Source organism: Periplaneta americana, chromosome 6 (assembly GCF_040183065.1).
Source record: "Periplaneta americana isolate PAMFEO1 chromosome 6, P.americana_PAMFEO1_priV1, whole genome shotgun sequence".
NCBI classification, from domain to species: domain Eukaryota; kingdom Metazoa; phylum Arthropoda; class Insecta; order Blattodea; family Blattidae; genus Periplaneta; species Periplaneta americana.
The window spans coordinates 1,212,250-1,227,163 of record NC_091122.1 but is presented as its reverse complement, the minus strand read 5'-3'; the positions used below and the strand labels follow the sequence as shown (position 1 = coordinate 1,227,163).

General features: G+C 36.4%; 1 protein-coding gene and 1 long non-coding RNA gene across 2 annotated transcripts in view; one reads left to right on the top strand and one right to left on the bottom strand.

The window, feature by feature from the left end:
- Drep2 (DNA fragmentation factor-related protein 2) overlaps positions 1-14,914 on the top strand; it is a 98,709-nt gene that overhangs the window by 23,085 nt on the left and 60,710 nt on the right. Inside the window, exon 2 of the mRNA XM_069827253.1 lies at positions 13,313-13,409. Coding sequence (XP_069683354.1) covers positions 13,313-13,409 — 97 coding nt within the window. The remainder of the gene's footprint in view (positions 1-13,312; positions 13,410-14,914) is intronic.
- LOC138700872 (uncharacterized) overlaps positions 8,262-14,914 on the bottom strand; it is an 88,521-nt gene continuing 81,868 nt past the window's right edge. Inside the window, exon 4 of the long non-coding RNA XR_011332407.1 lies at positions 8,262-8,308. This is a non-coding gene — a long non-coding RNA (uncharacterized lncRNA). The remainder of the gene's footprint in view (positions 8,309-14,914) is intronic.

The following is a 14,914-nucleotide window of genomic DNA, read 5'->3' as shown; positions in this document are numbered from 1 at the left end:
TATTCTCATCGCCTTCTTGTAGTCGAGTGGGAAAGGATACACTAATTTTTAATACTCGCTGAAGTATATCATAAGATTGAAACAGCTATATAGATCAGAACAATTCATAATTGGCATCTATAATATGTGACTGAAGTTCTGCCTGATTTTCATTCATTCATTCATTCATTCATTCATTCATTCATTCATTCATTCATTCATTCATTCATTCATTCATTCATTCATTCATTCATTCATTCATTCATTCATTCATTCATTCAGTGTTCTGCCCAAGGGCAGGTCTTTCACTGCAAACCCAGATTTGTCCAATCTTTCCTATTTTCCGCCTTCCTCTTTGTCTCTTCATATGATCCATATATCTTAATGTCGTCTATCATCTGATATCTTCTTCTGCCCCGAACTCTTTTCCCGTTCACCATTCCTTCCAGTGCATCCTTCAGTAGGCAGTTTCTTCTCAGTCAGTGACCCAACCAATTCCTTTCCTTCTTGCTAATCAGTTTCAGCATCGTTTTTTCTTCACCCACTCTTTCCAACACAGCTTCATTTCTTATTCTGTCTGTCCATTTCACAAGCTCCATTCTTCTCCATATCCACATTTCAAATGCTTCTATTCGCTTCTCTTCACTTCGTTATAATCCCCATGTTTCTGTTTCATACAACGCCACACTCCATACAAAGCACTTCACTAGTCTCTTCCTTAGTTCTTTTTCCAGAGGTCCGCAGAAGATGCTTCTTTTTCTATTAAAAGCTTCCTTTACCATTGCTATCGTCCTTCTGACTTCCTGGCAGCAGCTCATGTTACTGCTTATAGCACACTGGCTGATATGCAGGCCTACATCTATTTATTATCAGGCAGTACATTTCAATTGACGATATGTGTCAGAGGAAGAACAATTGGACGGAGTTACGCAACAACATACCAACCAACAATTTGAAAAAACTGAGATAATTGCACAACTTTTTGATAGCTGGATTATTTAACTCGGAAAAAAAATCAAGAATTCAATATCTGCATTTTGCTGTTATTTATAAGCAAATTCGTTTATTGCATAACATGAATTTATTTATTTTGCTTTGCAATATTAAATCAACTTCTGGTTTATTATTAGAAATCGGTTAGCCTTTTTTAGTACTATTTGTGCTATTTTTTTTGTAATAGTATGAATGTTACAATACTTGTTGCATAAAATGTTTAATAAAAACCAGATATATTACCTCGAAAACAGGTTTTGCGGTTGGTCTATTATTGCGTAACTCCGTCCAATTGTTTGTATGCAGCTGAAGTCTGATTAGTGAAATATGTTACTAGTCAGCGATGTATACAATGAAGAGGAAAAGGAATTGGCCACGCTACCCCATTATCTCCTGGTTTAGTTGCCTCATGAGTGATGTCTTATTCGTGTCGCATGAGGTTCCAACCTGTCTTGATTAAACAATAATATATACTAGCGTTATCACTATGTAGTAGGGGCACAATATTTAATACGTTTGAGTTAAGTAAAACCATCTTAAATTCAATAATAATGTACAGAGTCTAGCTCAAATTTGTTTTTTCTTTAAATGAAACTCGTATTCTATTTCGTATTTTTCATTACTGGAATTACTGCATAACGTTAATATTAGAAAAATGTTAACGATAGAATATCAAATAAAATAAATTTAAATAAAATATGTATAAAAAGGTTACGTAAGTTTAATTACTGAAATTTTAAAGAATTTTTGTAATTTTATCAACGAAGGACACAATATAATTCATTAAAATGTTTGATCTTCATTGGGTTTTGAACATCGAAAATGCACAACGCGATAATTTATAAACTCGTATCTTGGAGTTCGCCGTACACCTCGAGGTGCAGAAGAAATCATCAGCCCTATTAATGTATGTTGAAGTAAAATTGGCATTGTCACTTCAAACTAATTTATCGTCTCTATTTGATTATTATATCATCATTTAAGTAGGCCTATATATTATTCCTCTACACTTCTAAAGTGATAGACTTCAATAGCACAAGTCCTGTAAATACAGACCGAAAATCCATAAGAAAATATGACCACAGCTGTATGGTTGAACTTTGATTCCGAAGAAATCAGACTGCCAATTTACCTACCCTCGAATGTACAGTGGTAAAAAATGGCCGAGTGAAATATCTCAGAAAAGCGGATGTACGAATGCTCGGGTATGTTTCAAAAGGGTAGGCCTAATGTTTTGTGCTAATAAGGGGTACATCATTCTGCATTGTGGCTTAAAACATCCCGTTGTACGTAGCAGGTTTGAAATGTCCCCTGCAGTAGACAAGACTACAGAGTAGGTTCGTCATGAGTTCGAATCCGATCGTATCAGAATAATGCAGCCTATGCAGTATGATGACCCTCTAACATTCAACGCTTATCAGTTGGTTTTAAGGCAGCAAATGGATTTTGGTTTTCAGGAGGTGAATATACGAGTATTATTGTCTACCCTGTGATTCCCACGTCTTAATGCGATTTAATTAAACTAAGCTACAGCCGGCCGCGCCAGTTGATAGCCTATCATAATGATGACGACGTGTTGCACAGTTGCCAGTTCGAATCACTTACATCTATGGATTTTTTTTAAAGTAAGTTAGGTAATGCATGTTCTCAAATTAATGTCAAGCATCTCAGGCACTGACATAGGAAGCTAGGAAGGAAAGTATTATTTACAACAAAATCATTACTGTGGCAGAAAATGAAATCAGTATCTTCTGTAATTGAAACAAAATAAAGTAAAACAACTTAAAAACACATTTTCTAGTTTATTAAAAATGTTGCTAGTTTATTAAAAAAATATTAATAAAATAAAATAGCAGCATTTCTCACAAAATAAATGCATAGAAACATGCAGCTACCTCATAAATACTTGCAGTAAAAATTTCATCCAGATTGATTAATATTTGGCATAAGAAAGTTGGTGTTAAATCAACAAAAATGAACACAGAAAAATAGATCTGAAAATAAAATGAATATTTATGTAAATTATAATATTCTCTTCCGCTACATTCATCTAGTAACTTCAGGGAGCCAACAAAAAGTTACTAGATTTGTAATCAGAAAAAGAATTCTTCGATGAAAAACAATTTTGACAGCTCTTTAAACTCCACGCCCCCTTCCAGCCTTAATTTAAAAAGTGTAAACATACGAGTATTTGTAATCAGAATTGAGCTGAATCCATTTGGGGTATGAAAATATAAATTCTGAATAAGTGAAATAGCTAAAAAATTTGGGAAAATTTTCATGATTTTCAGTGGAGTCTTCCCTTAATATAAGCAAACATATAGGAGACGGTCTTGTCTTTGAAAAGTCCTTACCAGTGTAGCTTGGTTCTAGAGTTTTTCTTAGAAAGAACTGTCGTGTGTTCATGGTCTGATATACAACAAAAATGGTATAAACTTAGACACGATAAATCACAGGAAATGAAAAATTATACTTACAATAAAGTTTTCAACCGGAATTGAATCTCAATCTCCTGCATACGAGTCCAGGCGTTGCGAAGATTCAATTAACCCTCAATAATCGATTATCGATTAGAAGGCCACACATTCGTCTTCATTTGAAACGACGCGTGAACCGCGCGTTGAAAATTTGATTTTGACACGAACGAGAGTTCGGCTATTACTTCTTGGAACGACTGTACAGCAGGCCATCAGAACAGGCACTGATCCGCCACTGCGCGGGGTCAGACGCCGGAGTGTTACGGCGACACACTTGAAAAGGTGCGAGGGAAATGGATACACAGGGCTTTCATTTCAACACTTCCCAGTCTAAATAACAAAATATTTAAATTAAATTCAATTTAAACAAAAAGCACGTCAATTTAGATATTGAGGGGGAAGTCTGAAACCAGGCTTAACTGTATTTTAGATTTCACCCCAACCCCCAGCCTCCCCACTTTGAAATTTCAAATGGCACCCATATATTTTTATACTTAAATATGAAAGAGCATTCAATTGTTTATACGCCTCATTCATTTGTTTCCTGTCGTCGACTGGCAACCTATATTTTTGTTATTATCAGCTGAGTGCAGGAAGAAAACACAGCTTATTTTGTGTAATTCTCTAAATTTAATCAATAAGGATGATTTCTGTTCTGTCTGGAAGGGTATACACGATTTTAAAATAATTTAATACACAAACACAAGCATTACATGAAATGCTCAGTAAGTTTTTGTAGCTTTACTCTCTTCAGCTCTAATCAACAATAACAACAATCCAGGTTGCCAGGCGACGAAAGAAAACAAAAGATGCGAAAACAAATGAATGTGGTGTATAAACAATTGAATGCTCTTTCATATTTAAGTATGAAAATATTAGGGGTACCATTTGAAATTTCAAAGTGGGGGTGGCTGGGGTGGAGGATGGAATTTAAAATCCAATTAAGCTTGGTTTCAGACTTCCCCCTCAATATCTAAATTGGTGGTTTTTGTTTAAATTGAATTCAATTTAAATAATTAGTTATTTAGCCTGGGAAGTTTTGAAATGAAAGCCCTGTATGTATGTCGAAATTTGGATACTGGCAGGCCGTGCAGAAGTCTTGACTAAGTGGCTGCGTGCCATGCAGGTTCGAGCCCTATGCCTGCAAGTTTATTTTATTTCCTGAATAAGTTAAAATGGAGTTTTACATTAAATTACTTCCCCAACCAGATTACACGTGAGAAGCTAAGTTATTAGCCCTACATGTCTGGCTTTTCTGAAAAGAGAGAATAAGTTCTCGATTTCATACTGAAGAAACTAGATTTAGTGAAATGTACTGATGCTATTATGTTACTGGAAGGAATATTAATGACAATTTATGTAGACTGTTTGAAAGTAATCGAACTCTTAGGAAAGTGTTAGCTACGAACAGACAGTGGTTGAATCGTACTATAACTTAGGCTTAGTGAAACACCAGAACTGACGTCTGGTTCCAGCTGACAATTTGAGGAGACAGTGAGAAATCTGGGTAAAAACATGTCGGAGATGTTCATCTGGAGAACAAAGTGAAGCAGTTCACCTCGCGTTTAATATGCTGAGAAAAATCCATCAGCCAGTGACTTCCTTTCAGTGAACGTAACATGATGGGCTGTAAGAATTTGCATCACTTGTGTCAGCAGCTTGAGACATTTCCAGATAGATTGTACGAATATTTAATGATGTCTCAGTCAACTTTCAATTATACGAATATCTCGACCCTAGCAGAATCTAAAAACAACCAATTACTGCTGAACAGAGGTTGCTAGTGTCTCCCAGGTAACAATTGTACCTTAAAAAATAATGTGCTATAATCAAATTATATTACCAAAAATATTCCACTTTTCATTTTCATAGTTTTCTGTCCGAAGGCATGTCTTTCCTATTTTTCGCCCTCTTTGTGGTTTTTGCATACAACCCAAAAATCTTAATGTTATCTATTATCTGATTTCATCTGCCCCGAACTCTTCTCTTGTTCACAGTTCCTTACAATTCATCCTTCAGTAGGCAGTTTCTTCTCATGAAAGAGTGATGAAACGAAGAAAAATTCTCTCCGGCGCCGGGATTTGAACCCGGGTTTTCAGCTCTACGTGCTGATGCTTTATCCACTAAGCCACGCCGGATACAACCCCGACGCCGGTTAGAACCCAAGAGATGGAGCTTAATCTGAGACGATTCTAACCGGCGTCGGGGTTGTATCCGGCGTGGCTTAGTGGATAAAGCATCAGCACGTAGAGCTGAAAACCCGGGTTCAAGTCCCGGCGCCGGAGAGAATTTTTCTCCGTTCCATCACTCTTTCATCATATGATGACGCAGAATATCTGCATGGAAATATCATATGTACTTCGGTACATCAAAATATATAGTTTCTTCTAAGCAGTGACTACCCAATTTCTTTTCCTCTTCCTGATCAGTTTCAGCATTATTCTTTATTCACCCACTCTTCTTTATTCTTCTTCCTATGACCATAGCCTTCGTCTTGTTTGCATTTATCTTCATCCCATACTGCTCACTGCTGTCATTTAACTGCAGTAGCATATCCCTTAGTATCATCTCCTTTTCTGCTAACAATGCCATATCATTAGCAAATCTTATGCAATGATTGTTCTTCCTCCTACTACCACCCCTCCCATGTTCTGAAAACAGTTCTTCACTAAATCCTTCCAGTAGATGTTGAACAAGGTAGGTGGTAAAGGACATCCTTGTCGTATTCCAGTTCTCTCTGGCATTTCTTCTCTTATACTGGCTTTGACTCATTTCATATAAAAATTTCTGAATAGACAGCTCTCTTTCCAATCCACACCGACTGTCTTCAGGATCCTCATACGTTTATTCCAGTCCACTCTGTCAAAAGTCTTTCTCCAGGTCCACAAATACTACATGCACTTCTTTATTTTTCTCTAAGTATCTTTCGCCGATTGTTCGCAGCAGTCCAATTTTATTGAATCTCTCGTATATTTTTCCTTTCTGAAGCCGATTCGCTCTTCTTCCATCTTAGAATATAAACGTCGATTGAGTATTCGCAGGAGTATTTTTGCCGAATGCGATATGAGGCTAAACTCATTGCATTTCCTGTCATTATTTTTCTTTGTATTGGCAGCAACTCTGAAATCTCCAGGTCATTCGCCTTTCTCATATATTTCGTTGTATAATCACAATAAGAAATACACATTCTTTCATTGCCTATATTGCACAAAAGCTGCGATGTTGGTATAAACAATTTTTGTTCTCAAAACGAAACTAAAAGTATTATTATTATTATTATTATTATTATTATTATTATTATTATTATTATTATTATTATTATTATTATTATTACCGGTGTAATAATAATAATAATAATAATAATAATAATAATAATAATAATAATAATAATAATAATAATAATAATCTATACTAATAATAAATCTGTAGCCGAAATTTTTCTGGTAATTTTCGATTTTCCAAAAATAATTGGTCCTAACATATATAATTAACCACCCTGAAGCCGAAAATCGCTTTTTTTTTAATTTTTGTTTGTATGTCTGTCTGTCTGTCTGTCTGTATGTTTGTTACCTTTTCACGCGATAATGGCTGAACGGATTTCGATGAAAATTGGAATATAAATTAAGTTCGTTGTAACTTAGATTTTAGGCTATATGACATTCAAAATACGTTATTTAAAAGGGGGGTTATAAGGGGGCCTGAATTAAATAAATCGAAATATCTCGCTTATTATTGGTTTCTGTAAAAAAATGTTACATAACAAAAGCTTCTTTAAAAATAATTTGCGATAAGTTTTATTCCTCGAAAAATTTTGATAGGACTGATATTTAATGAGATAAATGAGTTTTAAAATTAAAATAACTGCCATCTAAGGCCGTGTAATGAATTAAAAAACAAATGACTTCGTCTATAAGGGGCCTTGGACAGCAACAATCGAAAGCTATGAAAGATAGCCTACAGAGAATGTTTCTGTGTTTGTATGAAGTAATATCGGAAGCTAAATTAACGATTTGTATAATTAATTATTATTTCACCATTGGAAAGTGTAGTTTCTCTAGATGGACATAATGCTATAATGTTATTACAGTAACTTCTGATATAATATAACATAATATAATATAATATAATATAATATAATATAATATAATATAATATAATATAATATAATATAATATAATATAATATAATATAATATAATTTAAGTTATTTGAAAGGTTCACAACCATAGTGGGCCAAGCGCCATTTACTGAATACGTAGAAAACAAGGGTTAAAATTAAGTTATTACCATAATTCAATGGGAACCTATAGCAAGTAAAATAAAATATACTGTACATATTAAATCTAAATGATGTGAATCTTCATTAAACTATGGTTGCATGTAATAAAAATTAAGAAACATGTTAGAGGAATTGTCATTGCACCAAATGAGTGTCTCTGGACCAAAATGATCGCATTTTAATTATTTGGATGCAATTTAAATTAAGTAACATATTAAACGATTTATTCTTCTATCAAACACGAATGTTCCCTGGATCAAATGTCCTATTTTAATTATGTAATTACTTTATATTTATTTCTAACGGGTGCAGCGGAGCGCACGGGTACGGCTAGTAATAATAATAATAATCGCTTAAAAATGAACATAAGATAGTAATGAATAAGAATTTTAGTGTAAGACTTGAGAATTGTCCAATACAATTTAATAGAAAATGAACTAATTAGGCCTACTACCGCCGAAAGTCACCCCTGAAGACAGCTAAGGTGAGGGTCGCACAGAAATGGTTCTTCCTGCACTGTGACTGCCATAATACTCTCTTTCCATACTCATTTGGTTAAAATGTATCATCTTGTTCACATTCTGTAACAGAGACGTAAAACGAATAGCATCTTCATTATTTTTGTCCAATCCATATTTTATGTTTTCTTTTGTCATATTACGCCACTGTTTCTCAGGTCGTGATGGAATCTGTGGTGGACAAAGCAAATTTAGCAGATGGTTTTTCTTGGAGTACTTCCGTTTCCATCTCTCATTCCACCAACACTTTTCACATTACCCTCATTTCATCTATATTAAGAGTTTAGGAAGGGCTTGGGGCTGTCAGGTCCTTGTCTGAGATGGCCCTTCCAAGGCTATGCGATTCGTAGTCAACTTCCTCGCCGGTTATCATGTCATTAGAATAAAGCTACATGCTAAGTTGTAATTTGTACTTTCTCCAACCTATTAGCAAATTTGGAGCAGATACATCCATAATACGTGAGTCAGGTCCAACACATGCCTCCACAAGTATTTGGTTAAGACAGAATAATTATTTCGGTGAATTGCTCAACTCCGATAACGGTACCAGGAAGAATGCACTGCAAAGAGGGCCTGGGCTGATGTATCGTGCACTAAATTAACCGAAGTTTTATTTGTCTGAGCTCAATTACTGATACTCTGAGCGAACTTGTAACTACACTTGCAATGTCCCACACGTGGTGATCTTGAATAAAACTCGACTCATGTTGCTCAAGCGGATGAACAGCGTAACGGCGTGAATGCGCCTGCGCGACGGACTGATGCTCGTTATCAGCCTCACTTCTGACACTGATGCAAAACAGCAGCACCAGTCAAAACTCAAACGAACACTAAGATCAATAAATACTAAAATACTACTTTCCCAGCTTTTATTGTCGGCCGAATATCCGATGAAGTATGCGTCACATCGGACGGTCCGAGGCACAACGTCAATCATGTTACCGTCTATAGTTTATTTAATATATAGCCTATCAAGTAACATGAACTTCGTATTCTACATTACATTTGATCTCAAAATTAATTCATTTATAGAATGTAAGCTTTAAATACATTTGATCTCAAAATTAATTCATTTATAGAATGTAAGCTTTAAATACATTTGATCCCAAAATTAATTCATTCAAAGAATGCACCCTTTAAATACATTTGATCCCAAAATTAATTCATTCAAAGAATGCACCCTTTAAATACATTTGATCCCAAAATTAATTAATTCAAAGAATGCACCCTTTAAATACATTTGATCCCAAAATTAATTAATTCAAAGAATGCACCCTTTAAATACATTTGATCCCAAAATTAATTAATTCAAAGAATGCACCCTTTAAATACATTTGATCCCAAAATTAATTCATTCAGAGAATGCACCCTTTAAATACATTTGATCCCAAAATTATTCATTCATAGAATGCACCCTTTAAATACATTTGATCCCAAAATTATTCATTCAGAGAATGCACCCTTTAAATACATTTGATCCCAAAATTAATTCATACAAAGAATGCACCGTTTAAATATATTTGATCCCAAAATTAATTCATTCAAAGAATGCACCCTTTAAATATATTTGATTCCAAAATTCATTCATTCAAAGAATGCACCCTTTAAATACATTTGATCCCAAAATTAATTCATTCAAAGAATGCACCCTTTAAATACATTTGATCCCAAAATTAATTCATTCAAAGAATGCACCCTTTAAATACATTTGATCCCAAAATTAGTTAATTCAAAGAATGCACCCTTTAAATACATTTGATCCCAAAATTAGTTAATTCAAAGAATGCACCCTTTAAATACATTTGATCCCAAAATTAATTAATTGAAAGAATGCACCCTTTAAATACATTTGATCCCAAAATTAATTCATTCAAAGAATTCACCCTTTAAATATATTTGATCCCAAAATTAATTCATTCAAAGAATGCACCCTTTAAATACATTTGATCCCAAAATTAATTCATTCAAAGAATGCACCCTTTAAATACATTTGATCCCAAGATTAATTAATTCAAAGAATGCACCCTTTAAATACATTTGACCCCAAAATTAATTCATTCAAAGAATGCACCCTTTAAATACATTTGATCCCAAAATTAATTCATTTATAGAATGCACCCTTTAAATACATTTGATCCCAAAATTGATTCATTTATAGAATGCACCCTTTAAATACATTTGATCCCAAAATTGATTCATTTATAGAATGCACCCTTTAAATACATTTGATCCCAAAATTGATTCATTTATAGAATGTACCCTTTAAATAGGTACTGCACATGTAATTTTAATAAATGCAGAATGTTAAAAAAAAATGTCGAAACTCCTAGAGATGACGAAGGAGACCAAACAAATATTTTGTGTTAAATAACCACAACATACCGAGCGAGTGCTGAGTATGCACAAGTGAATATGAGAGTGGAGAAAATTATTGGAAGTGCCTGAAAATAAAACGATGTTACCTTTTCTTGCATTAAATTATTATGATTATCAATGTTCAGTTAATAATATTAAACTCTCGGCCGTGTTGAGGTGTATGATGGTGGCCGCTGCAAGAAGTTCAACCTCCGAGGAGTCAACAGGGGTAGAATACATCATGGTTTTCATCTAGCCCCACAGAAAGAAGTCTAATGGGGAGAGGCCCGGGCATCGTGCAGGTCATCCCCAGCCGATCTACTGCAGAATGGGCTCTTCAGCCGCACCGTAAACTTTTTTTTTAGTAGGTTATTTTACGACGTTTTATCAACATCTTCGGGATACCATAAACTAAGTGCAAGTCCCTAAGGCGTAGAGCGCCACACTATTTACTTACTGAGTGCTTAATGTCTCAGATTTGGCATCACAACGTAACACGTACCGGTACATCACTCAGCATACAGTGTCTCCTCCACTCTCGTATTTTACCTGCGCATCCTCGGGCCTACTTAATATATATATATATATATATATATATATATATGTATTGATCTTCTCCATCAACCCTAAAAGTTTGGTTCTGGAATTTCTGAACATTCTATATAAATAAAATGAATCTACATATTGTATTTCAATCATTTCTAATACTTTTTTTTAAATAGTGATATAAATGTTCAAATAATATTATTTTTTCATCCCCCTTTAACACTTGCATATCACTGAACAATTATTAAGTTGTTTAAAATAAAATGTTAATGTTAAACTGTGTTATTTTACCTCAACTGACTACTTTCGACGTGATTTGCAACAACTTCTAAATTCTAGTCAGACAGAAAGTGCACAAGTTTAGCCAGTCCAAGATGTTAGTAAGAAATGATAATTCAACCACGCACTGTGGCCCAATCTAACAAATAAGGCCCACATGAATCGATGACGTTATATAAATTTTGCAAGTTTTTATTTTTTCAATTTTTTAACTTGGTTATTTAACGAAGCTGTATCAACTATGAGGTTATTTAGCGTCGATGGGATTGGTGATAGCGAGATGATGCCGAGGATTTGTAATGGATTACCTGACATCTGCCTTACGGTTGGGGAAAACTTCGAAAAAAACTCAACCAGATGATCAGCCCAAGCGGGAATCGAACCCGTGCCCGAGCGCAACTCCGGATCGGCAGGCAAGTACCTTAGCCGAGCAAGGTTTTTTAAATATCAGATCTGGTCTAAATGTAAAAATAATTTTAACTATTTAATTACAATAGCAGCAGCACAGTACTGCCAACATAGTTACGACGCTGTATCAACATCTCAGGTTATTTAGCGTCTGAATGCGATGAAGGTGATAATGCCGGTGAAATGAGTCCGGGGTCCAGCATTTGCTCAAATTGAGTTGAGGAAAAACCCCGGAAAAACCTCAACCAGGTAACTTGCCCCGACCGGGATTCGAACCCGGGCCACCTGGTTTCGCGGCCAGACGCGCTAACCGTTACTCCACAGGTGTGGACGTCAACAGAGTCGACTCCGCCCTCTTCACTCAACGCGATAGGCTAATCTCACGTAGTTTCACGTTTGTAATTGAGAACAGGGAAGTGACGGGGCGGGTGTACACCCCTTGTTTCGCGCTGCTGCAGTGTATGCGCGCGTCCGCTCCGGAGGGGGACGGGTGAGGCAAGGCCGCGGGAAACCAGGTCACACGGACATGAGCCAAGACTGCGAGAGCACGAGCGGTTGCCTGGCAACGACGTTACTTCCAGCGAGTTGTCGCCCACCCCGCCCGTCCGCCCGCTCGCAGTGCGACAAGACCAGCTGCGGCACCGAGCACCGAGCACCTCGTGATCCACACTGTGTGTGCGATTGACGAGAGACAAATGCTCAGCTGGAGCAAGTGGGCACCCGTTCAGCTGATGGGTGACTTAGATCTTTTGCCAATAAGACATAACATGCACTTTGTTAACAGAAACTTCGGTCAGTTGAAGGGTGACAAACAACGGTCAGTCGGAGTGTAGTTCAAGAGTGGTAAGATCGGGTTCCGATGGAGAACAACATGCACTTCGTTGTTAAATTGGAGATACTCAGGATACTGGTTCTGATGTAGACACTTAGTTCAGTTGAAGGGTAATGACAAAACAACGGTCAGTCGGAGTGTAGTTCAAGAGTGGTAAGATCGGGTTCCGATGGAGAATAACATGCACTTCGTTGTTAAATTGGAGATACTCAGGATACTGGTTCTGATGTAGACACTTAGTTCAGTTGAAGGGTAATGACAAAACAACGGTCAGTCGGAGTGTAGTTCAAGAGTGGTAAGATCGGGTTCCGATGGAGAATAACATACACTTCGTTGTTAAATTGGAGATGCTCAGGATACTGGTTCTGATGTAGACACTTAGTTCAGTTGAAGGGTAATGACAAAAGAATGGCTCAGTTGGTGGGTAATACACACTTTCTTAAGTTGACGGGTGAAAGTCATTCTTCAGTTTGACACTTTGTTGATTTGAACAATAATAATAATACATTGGCTTTAGACCCTTCGCTCACTTGAAGGGTGACAAAGCACTTGTTACATACATTGTAAAGATTTTGTACACTTCACTTCCGTTCACATGTAATAGTCAACACTGCCACTGTTTGATATTGCGCTCTCTTGTGTTGCAGGAGGCGCGGGGGAAGAGGCCCTTCAAGATATGGGACAGCTGGCGTAACGTGCGGAAAGGCTTAGTGGTCAGCAGCTTCGAGGAGCTCGTGGTCAGAGGTGAGCCTTCATGGATGCTATTTTACCAGCTCTAGCCTTGGCCAGATCGTGGTGGACAAGGCAGACGTTATTCTCGGGGTACTCCCATCACCCTCTAACACTCTCCGCCTTTCCCTCATTTCATCTATCGTCTGCAATAATTAAAAATAAAATGGGGGTAATACGTGTTTACGATGCTCCGAGCCTTATTAAGGACTCTGTGATGTAAGCACGAATACCCCCAGACTACTCGTCGTACTTGGACAAATGGGCTAAAACAAGGATCCGTCCCAAGCCCAGGCAGTCAACTTGCCATGTTTAACTCGTCTGTTGAGCTCCATCCTCCTTGACGCTGATTTGTTTATTGCACTTACTACTATAAAGTGAGTTCTATCTACAATATAACTCGCTCTAAGCACTTCTGTCGTACAGATTTTTCACGAGTAATTTATATTATGAAAACTACAAACAGAACAGTGAGTGTATCCTATCTCAGTATATGCAATAATATGGACCCCTTCATTGTAAATTAAGATTAAAAAAATATATTCAAAATCAAGAAATCTAGTAATATTAAAACAGTGAAGAGACTCACCACGCGTAATTAGACCGCGGATTTTTAAGTTCTAAAAGTATAGGATAGGAAAACACTATACATATTTTTAAAAAATAGTACATTGTTAACAAATTAGCAATTTTATTGACAAAGGCAAAGAAACCAACATTAGACCTATATATATATATATATATATAAACTATAGGAAGTAGTACTTGAGTGAACAAGCTGTGTTTATATAACAGATTAAACTTTGTCACAGGCACCGGTACTGTCACTAAGAATGATATGCATGTCCTAAATGCATTTAAAATTCCACAAAAAAAAAACAGTTTCAAACCACAGTTGGTTCCGCAATAAATGACTAAAACCTTCTCTAAATGTTATAGAAAAAAACGTTTGGCGCTTATGTGTGAAACTCAGTTTAGAGAACGTTCTACATCAACAGACGTGACGGGGGCATACTTCCATTTCGGCACATATTCAACTGGAATGTTGCAATCAACTACTACAACTGCAATCACAAAAGAATATCTGCTGCTGCACACAGTTCATTCAGGCCCTTGTTCTTTTGTAAAATCTGTTTCATTTTTGTACGCACTTTTTCTCCCACATCTCTTTGCGCTTCCTTGATTTTTTGCTTCAACTCCTCCAGTTAAGCCATGTTTTCATAGATAGGCTTCCCTGAGCCTTCCAATTCTGAAACGACTGTCACAAGAAACGTACTATAGTGGGACCTAACGTAAGCCAAAGCACGGGAATGAAGTAACATAAGCAGCGTCCCCTGGTGGATTTTTTATGACTTTCTGGATCTTTAAGAATTGTTCACTCCAGTACTCTTCCGCTTCTAACATGTATGCCATCGGTTAAGAATTGGTTGAGGTGGCAGAGGAATATCTGGGAGCTCTCCTCCGAAAGCCTGTATTCTTAACGGTGACTTAGGCCTAACGAAAACTTTCTCAACTGTAGA